The 11,682-nt window shown below is 41.8% G+C and overlaps 2 protein-coding genes across 2 annotated transcripts; both read left to right on the forward strand.

Annotated features, from left to right (window-relative positions):
• The first annotated feature begins 2,149 nt into the window (after window positions 1–2,149).
• On the forward strand, window positions 2,150–3,226 carry LOC147178705 (transcription factor HES-5-like). Its single transcript, XM_086069108.1, has 2 exons — window positions 2,150–2,227; window positions 2,334–3,226. Exons 1-2 carry the CDS (start codon window positions 2,171–2,173, stop codon window positions 2,760–2,762), a joined length of 486 nt encoding a protein of 161 aa, XP_085925234.1. The 5' UTR covers window positions 2,150–2,170; the 3' UTR covers window positions 2,763–3,226.
• A 3,597-nt stretch (window positions 3,227–6,823) lies between these two features.
• her12 (hairy-related 12) lies at window positions 6,824–8,634 on the forward strand. The gene is made up of 2 exons (XM_086069238.1): window positions 6,824–6,935; window positions 7,808–8,634. The coding sequence occupies exons 1-2, from the start codon at window positions 6,867–6,869 to the stop codon at window positions 8,189–8,191; spliced, it is 453 nt and encodes a 150-aa protein (XP_085925364.1). The 5' UTR covers window positions 6,824–6,866; the 3' UTR covers window positions 8,192–8,634.
• The last annotated feature ends 3,048 nt before the right edge of the window (window positions 8,635–11,682 follow it).

Raw genomic sequence — 11,682 nt, forward strand, 5'->3', positions numbered from 1 at the left:
ACTACCCTGTACTCTACAATTCCAAACTACTCTAACCTAACCACCCTCTACTCTAATCTACTCTGTACCAAAAAACAGTGCGTCTTCAAAGCCACTACCCAGGAGCCCCGGTGACATCATGCTGCAGCAACCGTAGCAAGCGTGCACTGATTAAAAAAAAAAAAAGGAAAAAAAGGGAGAGTGTAGAAGGATTTTTGTACCTGGTGGGGGTGGGGGTGGGGGGTGTCTCATGTTTTTAGTTGCTATAGTGGACGCCAAGATAATATGGCTGCAATGTGTTGTACCAAGCTTATATGCAACATTTTTTTAACATGAACATCATGCAAATCGACTTGCGCTTGTGATTGTGTTAATCATGAACCATAAGTGTTGACGTCATCCAAATGATGCATTTTTATTGGTTTAGACATGCAAATATGTAATGTCCACTGCAACCATCTATGGAATCTGAAGGGGTTTTAATATGAAAAAGGTTTGCACCTCCACAAAAGTCCAAGTATTGATTTACACGTACACAACGGTGACTTAAAAAAGAACGCAAATACATGAAAGAGGAAGACATTATAGCAGGATCTGTGTGTGTGTGTGCGTGTGTCAGTGTAGAAGTGTGTCGGAGCGCAGGAAGACTGGAGCGGGCAGGAGTGCGTCGGATGTGGGAACTTGTGCTGGGAGTGTGTGGACACTTTGTGTGTGTTTACACGTTGGCGTCTAGTGTGAAGTACGAGCACACACAGCACTTCAAAGGGACCCACTGACACATTTAAGTCAGTGTGCGTTGTTCTCACGCTGATTAGGTGTTGATGTCCAATGACAAAAGGCAGCCGATATGACATTTACTATACGCTGTCTGCGTTTTGTGCCTTTAAGTCTGCAATTGCCCCAAAAAATCTTCTGCAATGAATGAAATTGTATATGATAGATTTCTGACTGACTTGACTGGATGAACATAAAATACAAACGGGTTCAATACGTTTAAAATACGAATGTTTGCAAATTTAAAAATGATTGAACATACAGTGCAATATAAACTGCAGAAAGATTTGATCAAATCATTTATTATTTATTTATTCTTTCTCCTCAAGTGTCAGCAAAGGTTTCTCTTTAGGATCTCTCATCTTAATTCTGAGTGACATCGTTTTAAAGGAGATTGAAAAGGAATATAGTGCAGTCTTGCGGTAAAAATCGATGATTAAGATTTAGAAGACCAATAAGGTCAAACAATTATTTTACAGTATTGGCCTGTTAATCTCGTCTCTATGTATTTATAACCAATCCAAGCCCCAAGTCTTTAACTGACAGCGTTTCGTGTCATCAAAACAGAACTCTTTTTATGCGACCTCACAATCACATTATACACTCTAAAAATAGTTGGGTCCAAAATAACCCAACTATGGGTCAAAAATGGACCGATCCTCAACTTTGAGTCAGGAAATGGGTCTTTCAGCGCAAAACAACTCATAAATATTGGTCAGGTCCTATACTTTTTGTATAAAATAACCCAGAAAATTGGGTCAAATTGACCCAGGGGGTCGGTCCATTTTTGATCCATAATTGGGGTTACTTTTGACCCAACTGTTTTTAGAGCGTACACTCTCATACTTGAAAAACTATTCGTTTTTGTTGTAACTGCACTCAGCAAAAACAGAAATCACAAAATATAAAAGTGCTACTTTATGTGAAACGTGTGAGAGCCACAGCTTCATATACCAACTCTCAAGAAGAAACAGATTTTTTTTGGGGGGGGGGGGGGGGCGCCACGTGTGCACACTGTCAGATTCACTTTGTATATGATTACATCACGGGAGTGCGGCGTGCTTCCCTCGGAGGGTCACCACTTTCCCATATCAACACAAGCAGTGGGTCAGATACCCTCCCTCCCGCTCCCCCCTCCTCCAGCGCCCCACCCGGGCTCTTTTCTCTCTCAGTCTATCCCTCCACCTGCTCCCCGGAGACACGCTCCATTGTCCCCGGGGCCATAAACACTTCATTGAGCATGTGGCAGCCCTGCGTTCTTCTGAGCCCTTCCCGGCCTTCCCATTGGCTCGGGGAGTGTGAGAACCTCCGCTGAGCCTGAGCCCCACACATTCATATGGAGATTGGCGTGTATAAATACAGGGAGGAGGCACAGAGGAAGGCAGCTCACACTTGGAGAACGAGCAGACCTGCAACCATGGCTCCTGCCGTTTGTGGACCGAGTCACTTCTCCACGGAGACTTCAGCTCACAAGGTAAACCTCGTTCCTCGCTTGGTGTCTCTCTTGAAACCAACCACGTGTTGTCGCAAATACTTTCAACAAGGCCGGTAGACTCAAATGTTTTGCTGTCTTCTTTCAGCTGAGGAAACCCTTGGTGGAGAAGCTGCGGCGAGACCGCATCAACACCAGCATCGAGCAGCTCAAGTCCCTGCTGGGCCCCGAGTTCCTCCGACAGCAGCCCGACTCCAAGCAGGAGAAGGCCGACATCCTGGAGATGGCCGTGTGCTACCTGAGGAGCTGGCAGCAACAGCGGCAGCGGCCCACCTCCTCCTCCTCCTCCTGTTCGTCCTCCTCCAACGGCTACGCGCATTGCGTCCACCAGGCCGTCAGCTTCCTGTCCCACTGCAAGGTCCAGAGCCCGGCTCAGAGGCGGCTGCTCGGACACTTCCGGTACCTGCAGGCCAGGTCCAGCGGGAGCGACAGGGGCTCTCAAAGCACCCCGTCACCACCGGCCTCACCGCTCAGGTCCGGAAAGGGTGCCGGCCCGACCCTGTGGAGGCCCTGGTAGACGCTGAAAGAGGAGCGCAAGCCACAAGTTAAAGACTCTGTGAAGTCGATTTCTTTTGGGTCACCGTGTGACCAAATAGCTGCTGCGTGGCCAGTACTCCTTTGGGAGGATTTGATGAGGTTCAGGTTTTACTGAACGGCATGTGTGGTCACCGTGTGATCGTGTGTATTGACTGTGACACGGCACCCAAGTTGGGTTTAGATTTATTCAAGAATTGTTTCATTTTTGATACCGTGTATCTCTTAAGCATCCTGTACTGTATCCTATGGATTCGCTCGCGCTGTAAATCCTAATTTGATTTAGCGCTACTATGTAGCCTTATGTTTGACACCCCATTTTGGTGGGAGTGTCAATTGTGTTGTTCAAAATGGATGTCATGTTCTACTTTGAATGCCTTTTGAAAAGGAATGACGTGTGCTTCCCAGAGAAGAAAATAAATAAAGAGCTTCAGATGAAGTTTTGCAAATCCGATATATTCCTCATGTATTTATTCCACAAAGTGTCATGCATTTGAAGAGAACGCACAAAGCACTTATCTGGGTAATTATTGTATTTCAATTATTGTATTTTTATTATTACGGATGTTCCAGTTTTTTTTTTAGACCGATAGCAGTAGGAGTACTTGCTTTGTCACCGACACCATGTACCACTAGTACTTTTGATATAACCTTTAAAAAAACAAAAACAATGACAAATAATTTTAAAGAAAGACCAATACATCCCAACATAGCATTTTCCTTAAAATTCAATGAAACTAATGGATTTTTAAATTATTATTTTACAACAGGAAATAAAATCTAGCCTCCATTTACTCCATTTACTTCATCAGTGTGAAATTGTGCCGTTTAGTTGATCCTAAAGCAATTATTCCGCTACAATGCAACAGATGGATACACAGGTACATTATTTGCCATAATTTTCAGACTAGGTCAAATAGGATCATTTCCCATGGTGCACCTGATGATCCCTCATAATTTACTAATATGGTTGGCAATCACTGCATTAACATCATTTTGTATTGTTCTTGGGGGTTGGGGAAGTAAAACCCATGCCACAGATTGGCTTTAGCCGCAGGCGCTTTTACTTAACTGGCAGTTAAACGAGCTTGTCTCCACCTGTTGAATAGAAGCACCTGTGGCTAAAGCCAAACCGTTTGAGGGTTTCTACTTTCTGGACCTGGATCCCCCCCAACCCTGGGACATTTTACATAAACCCTCCTGTAATGTCAAAGTGACCCATCCATCCATTTTCTATCATTCTTATGAGAGTTGTGGGTGAACTGGAGCCTACCTCAGATGTTTGGGAAAATTGACAATATTAAAAGAATGCAACGAGATGGTTAAAACCTGCTCCTAAAAACATGAGGGCTCTAAAACTTCATTTGAATTCATGTGAGCTGTTTCCAGTTCGCAGTCAAGTGCTCGTCATTAATGGTGAAGGATTTTTACTAAAGAAATCCCCTTTCGCAAATTATGCAAATGTAAATGAGTTGCACCCACGTACTTGATTTCACTGCAGGTGTCCACTGCCAAGAAGTTTCATCTGCTCGGTGGACTATGTGGCGACCCTCGGCCCCTCCCTCGTGTCCCGCTTGTGTTGTGGAGGTCGGGGCGTGCTGTCTCGTGCTTGAATTATGTGTCAAGTGCCTCTAAAGTCTTTCACAACTATTTGTGTGTGTACAACTTGTGTGTGGAATGTGGCATTCCTTTCCTGGGACTTTCTCAGGGTCTAGTTGGCTGAGCCAGATGGCCCTCGCAGGCCCGAGCTCCCCTCCGCCTCCCGTATCCCCACCGCCCACCACCCACCTCCAACAAGAGATCAAACACCGTAGCTAATGTGATGTGTAACAAGACACACTTCTTTTGTTCCTGGCCAGGGGCCCTGCTGAATGGTGGCGGACTGTGGGAAACCACAGAGAGCGCACTCACAGAGGGACGGCTTGACGGGAAGACGCTCTCTGCCGCCGACCAGCCGCACTGTATGGCAGGAATTCCGAAGCTCATAAGTGGGAGGGGAACTGGTCGTCAAACACTTGTGGGCAAAAAAAAAAAAAAAAAAAAAAAAAAGAGACCCCTGGAAGGCACAAACAAGACAACCAAGCAATGGGGAAGACATAAAGAACACGACACATAATGAAGCTACTGTGTTTCTGGAGCACACACTGAGGAGAAAAAGACATGTTTATGTTGAGAATCTGTCGATAGATAGATAGATAGATTGATTGATTGATTGATTGATTGATTGATTGAAAGATATATGGATGGACGGACAGATGGATGGATGGATGGATGGATGGATGGATGGATGGATAGATAGATAGATAGATAGATAGATAGATAGATAGATAGATAGATAGATAGATAGATAGATAGATAGATAGATAGATGGATGACGGATGGACAGACAGACAGACAGATTTATGATAGAAAGATATATGGATGGATAGAGGAAAAGATGAATGAATGGATGGATGGATGGATTAATGGATGGATGGATGGATAGATAGATAGATAGATAGATAGATAGATAGATAGATAGATAGATAGATAGATAGATAGATAGATAGATAGATGGATGGATGGATGGATGGATGGATGGATGGACGGACAGACAGACAGACAGATTTATGATAGAAAGATATATGGATGGATAGAAGAAAAGATGAATGAATGGATGGATGGATGGATATAGAGTGGGATGGAAGATGTTAGGTAGACCGATAGTTTTGGGGTCATTGCAGTGAAGACAGTTGACTGGATGCAGATGGTGCAGAGGTTTTATGTGTGTGTCTGCGTGTGTGTGCGCGCGCAAGTGTGCTTCTGCCCTGCAACCACAAAAGATCAATTAAAATTCCCAGTGGAGCAGGGAGGAGCGGCGTGGGGCTTTTGTGGTGCATTGAGCCTGATGTTGGGAACTGGTGGGAAAGTGGGCGCACAGGCCTACTCACAGCACACACTCACATCTGGGGGGCGACTCCATTACTACAACAGTACAGCACTGCTCCCTGTGAGGAGCCCTAACAATGCCATTAAGTTGACACTAATCTGACGCGTCACTTGTTGCCACATGGCTTGCAGCCAAAGTGTGCCACCGGCCTTTTAGTGCTGCAAATATTATTATCATGCCATATAAGGTCTAGACACGGACTATCCAAGACCCTATACAATTATTAGAGGCAAATAAGAGGATGCAGATACAATCACTAGCCACTAAAATAGGTACACTAATATCAACCACGGATGGGCCAAGTGTGTATGACCCACAGGCCATGTTCTATAATACAGCTCACATTGGAGTAGTCCTGTCATCTTTGTTGCATTCATTCAACTTGTTTATTTTTCTATTATTTAGCTATACATGTATTCATTAAAAAGTATTTATTCTGTTTTTCATTTATATTTATCACAACAAATAATTTGATATATACTTGAACATTTTTAATTAATGTCATTAGATAATTTGTTAATTTACTGTAAATAATAGAATACAAATAAACAATTATACTTGGAATGGCGAACAGTTCAGTGAGCATAACCCCGCCTCTCACCTGAAGTCAGGTGGGAATTAGCACTGAAGAAATTTTACATTTTACACGCTAGATCGATAGATAGATAGCATTCATTTTCATAGCTATCTTTTTGTTTATTTTATAATCCCCAGGAACATTTTACGTGTCCACTGTTCCTGTTTGTGTGCCTCACGTGCACTTTTTATTGCTTTAGTGCAGTGACATTTGGCCTTTTAATTGAAGCAAAGTCGTCTTTGAAGCCGCAACCCCCAATTCACTTCCTCTTATTTTGAGCTCTCCAAAATTGCATTTTGTCCATAAATGTGCGGTGATGAGTTACTGTGCGCTGCTTTATCACTCGTTGCTTATCTTGGGAAACATGCCCGGCACAGATACATGACCTCTGGGTTATTGATGCCTCTTCTATTGTTGTGTTGAGAGTCCCACTGGTCAGAGTGTGGGAACCCCAGCCAGGCCTGAGCCACAGGCCTTTGTTATGCTAATGAGATGCTATAAAAAGAGGAGCAACCCCTGCACAGACACCAGAGCTGACACGACTGTCGTAGAAGAAGCTTCTCCTCTACACCTGCGTCGACATGGCACCTTGCTCCTCCAACTTCACCTTCATGCAGCACGTCGGGATCTCGGAGAGGGACAACGTCAAAGTAAGTCTTGGAGACAACTTTTTGTGATATTGCAGATAAATTGAATCATTAAACAAGCTAATTCTATGACGACATTTTTCTTCTTATGATGATGTGAAAACTTATATACACGTAAAATATATATCACATCATTATATTTATTGCCTGATTACATTTACAGCAACAAATTGAATGTATCTGTTAAATGCTTTAATTTAAAAAGTGAAGAAATATTGCAATATTGGTACTGATATTTTTCCAAACAAAAAATCAGCTTACCAAGACATAAAATAGACATACAGTATTTTGTTTTGCTGCTTAACTCTCACTGCCATTGACGGCTATTTACGTCAAAAATTAATTTAAACTATTTCTATACGTTTAATTTTTTCCCCACTTTTGTTAACAAGAGTATAAAAACCTAGATTTTTTTTATTGTGCATTCAGAACAGATCTAAAATTTACGATTAATCATGAGTTAACTAATGAAGTCATGCGATTAATTATAATTAAAATGTTTAATCGCCTGATGCGATTTAACAAAAACATTTTTATTAAAAATTAGGAGCATCAGGCGATTAAAAATTTCAATCGTAATTAATTGCATGACTTCACGAGTTAACTTAATCACAAATTTTATATCTTTTCTAAAAGTACAATAAAAAAAATTCAAGGTTTTCATACTTTTGTTAACAAAAGGGTAAAAAAACCAAAAACTAATAGAAATAGTTCAAATGAATATTTGACGTCTATAACCGTCAATGGCAGTGAATGAGTTAAAGGGGCCACCGTAAATGATGTGGCAGGCCTTGACCTCTGACACCCTCTGAGTGCAACCATATTACAGTACGGCCATATGCTGACCTCCGCGTCTCCTCTCTTCCCCTTTTCAGTTGAGAAAGCCCGCCGTGGAGAAAATGCGTCGGGATCGCATCAACAGCTGCATCGAGCAGCTCAAGCTCATCCTGGAGAAAGAATTCCACAAACAAGAGCCCAACTCCAAGCTGGAGAAGGCCGACATCCTGGAGATGACCGTCAGCTTCCTGAGGCAGCAGCTGCAGCCCGCCGCCGGTACAAGTAGCGGCGAGTACAGCCGGGGTTACTCTCACTGCTGGAGGGACTCGCTGCACTTCCTCTCGGCGGGCCCCAGCAGCATGGGGGCCTCGCTGTGGGCTGAGATGGTCCGGAGGGACTGCGGCTCGTCTCCGGTGTGCTCGCCGAGCAGAGGCACCCGGCTGCGGGAGAACAACGGCGGCGCAGTGTGGAGGCCCTGGTAGAAGGCCGCCTTCACTTCACAGGAGATACATTTCCAGCCGTGCTCCTTCCTCAATGTCTCATCATATTGATGGAGACATTGTAAAAGCCACAGCTCTCTCTTATCTCCATTTGCTTTGACTGTGATTCACCGTTCAGCCTTTTGGTTTTGCGTGATGATGGTTTTGTTGACTCGTTTACTCCAGTGGAGTTTTTATATCTTGCTCGATTGTAACAGTGTATCTCTGCCATATTGCGTCGTACTGACAGCCCGTGTTGAGAATATTTCTCTCTTATCTGTTGGATGAACTATGCTAAATTGTATAATGCTGAGTGATGTGATGTCTGCGGACGTGTGTGCGTGAATGTGACCGTGTTACTGTTTTTGCTATGACATTTATGCTCTTAAAACTCATTTTGTATGACAATTACCAATAAAAATGAAACAATCATTTAAAAAAAATCATACTGCTCTATCTTTGTGACTCCCTTCACTGTAGCCTCATTTTTGTCGATAACTTAATTGACTAAATGGCTATATTACATTTAGGTTTGGGTGAGTAGCAAAGTAGCACATTTTTACAATAGTACTTATTTAAATACCGAACACTAAAAGTACCATCCTGGAGGCAGCATGTTGGTAAAGTCTGCTGGTAAAGTTTGTTCTCCCTGTGCTTGCATGGTTTGCCAGTCCAGGGTGTACCCCAAATCTTGCCCAAAGTCAGTAGATACTGTAGGATGATCCTAATGAGGCGGACAAGTGCTGCAAAAATGAATGGATAATCCAAGTATCACGTACAGTAAATTATGTGACATTTTTGGACATACAGAGCAAAATTAGACCACCTTCAGATTTGTTGTTATAAAATGTCATACCAAAATGGATATAATTTGTTCTCACAGGTTGGACAAATTACAGTGTGTTCATTATGTGTTTTGTTGATTCGGTTTTGATTAGATTAACTTTCGTTTCAAAATTTGATATTACTGAGTCTGACTCGCTTTTTCCATATAGAAGTTGCAATAATTTAGCTTTCTTCTCTTTTGGTTTCTTAGAATTGATTATTTGAATGGAAAATATTCATTTTTTTAAGTAATTTCTCACTAAACAAAAGATGAATTGATTTCAAACGAAGTAGCACATTGAAATAAACAGTCTCATAAATACATTTAAAAAAATTGTTTTTATTGTATACTCATTTAGTTCATCAGAATGAATGACATAATGCAATTTAGAAATAAGTATATTTTGGGCTGAACTGTCCATATATCAAAAATATTGATATAAATGATATTGAGGTAATGGGAACGACAAAGGCAATAAAAATTCAATCCGATTTCAGCAATTTCATGATGAATCAACCTTAATCAAAAGTATCTGTATACGGGTCCAGTTGGTATCGGACCCAAACCAAACCTTGGAGCATTGCACATCACCAATTACTGATACATATTACACGTACACATTTTTACTTTTAAAATTGGTATACCTCATGTACAAATGTGGCCTACCCCAATATGACTAACATGACAAATAAAGATGCTGTAGACATTTATGGGGTGTTGCGTGTTGATTTTTGAGGGAACACAATCAATGTATTCAATTTTGGGATGAAGCTGCAACATGTACTTCTGAGATCCAGGTATGGCGAATTAAGGGCATGAGTGGAAGAACAACAAAACCAATGTTTGTGTTTCTTCTGGATGGTGGGATAGGTGGTCTTCATTAGCATAGCGTACCCGTGCGACTGCACAGGGGGAGTAACAATGGTAGACACATCAATAACTCCAAGGTGGGGCAGAGTAGACGCCGGGCTGACCAAGGGAGATAAAGGATCTAAATTAGAGGGAGAATGATAGGCTGTCATCCTCTTATCAGACCACTGCTCTTATCTCTTATCCCATTCCCAGGCAGAAGATCCCAGTGTGAGTCTGGGAACAATTAAAGACTGGATTGAATGCATGGAGGGGGGGGGGGGGTCTCCAGGGAAAGGTACTGTCTGGATAATTGATGATATGAATGAAGCACTGCGATTGGCAGGTGACCAGCCCGCGTGTACCCTGCTTCTGACCCTAATGAGGATGAGTGCTATAGAAAATAAATAGTTGAATGAATGGCACGTCAGAAATTTGCATTTTGTAGGTTGTCGTTTCAAAACATGATCTACTGCTACTAGAACAGTAAATGTTCCAAGCCCCCTTTTTTTAAATTGCTCCACAAAACCCCCCAAAAAGTCTAGAGAAGTCGAGCTCCAGTGTGTCCAACTGCACTTTTATTGGCGGCCAATAAAAGTGGCGCCTGTTGATCAGTGGCACACTTTGCCTGTTGACCGAGCACACCAAGTCGTGAGTGCGGCGCAGACTGTGGGAAAGCCCCGTTCGGACTCTACTCACACGTCTACTCGTCAATGGGGTTGACCTCCCAGCCACAAAAGACCTTTTCATCTCCTCTCACAAACAGTGGCTACCAGCACTGTGTGTGTGCGTGAGACAGACACAGAGAGAAAGAAGACAGGCCAATTGTGCTTTTATTCAAAGTGTTAAATGATCTCTTAAAAAGAGATGTTTTTTTTGGTTTTTGGTTTTTAGCAGCAGCAGCACTTATTTTTGATTCTGTGAAAATAGAAAATACAGTACCTTCTTTTGATTGATTCCACCAAATAGAAAATAATTACAAACAAATAAGTATGAAGTTGGATAGAACTTATTCAAGCTGTTTATCCTTCTCAATATGATCGCTATTTAAGTTAATACAAGAGGGAAACGTTTTTTCCTTGTGCCGAGTTTTAATGAACCTGAGGCCGGACACGACTGAACTCTATCATACGGTTGGCGACTCAACCAGACAATTGACCAATGCTCTTATATCAACTCTCTTCAACTCCATGTGGAACAAAGCATGTATCCGAATCAATTTCATTGGCCAAAACTCACAAGGAATTTGTCTCCGGTAGACTGTAGATAGATAATATAACAATATCCACAGGCATATGTGCTTTATCCTCTGCAAAGAATGACTAATATACAGTACCGCGACTTTGCGGCCATCTCCATGTATATCCATATATTTGTATTATGCTGCTCTTAGTTTACCAAGGCACACAAACCGGAAGGAGCAAAAAAATGGCAATTGAAGTGAAGCAAATAATATGGTAAAAACGGTTCCATATCTACCAGGTACACAAATCTACTTAACCACTGTAAAAAAAAAAGAAAAAAAAAGAAAAGAATTTCTAAGCAACAAACTTCGATAAAGTTTTCAATTGGGCAATTAAATTTAATATTTTAAATGTTTCTCTTAAAAAAAAACAATAACATTACACAACCTAATATGACGATACAGTACTGTATAATTAAAAACAACTCAGCAAACTAATTTGGAGCGTACAATTCACTTGCTCTGTTGTGCCAACTCACATTGTTGCCATAAATAACAATCAACCATTCATAATTTCAACTTCTTACAACTTAAATGACTGTTTTAGGCTAAAAACAATGTTGTTTTTTGCAGTGT

This window comes from Leptonotus elevatus, chromosome 2 (assembly GCF_054856555.1).
Source record: "Leptonotus elevatus isolate MCC_2025b chromosome 2, RoL_Lele_1.0, whole genome shotgun sequence".
Classification (NCBI taxonomy): domain Eukaryota; kingdom Metazoa; phylum Chordata; class Actinopteri; order Syngnathiformes; family Syngnathidae; genus Leptonotus; species Leptonotus elevatus.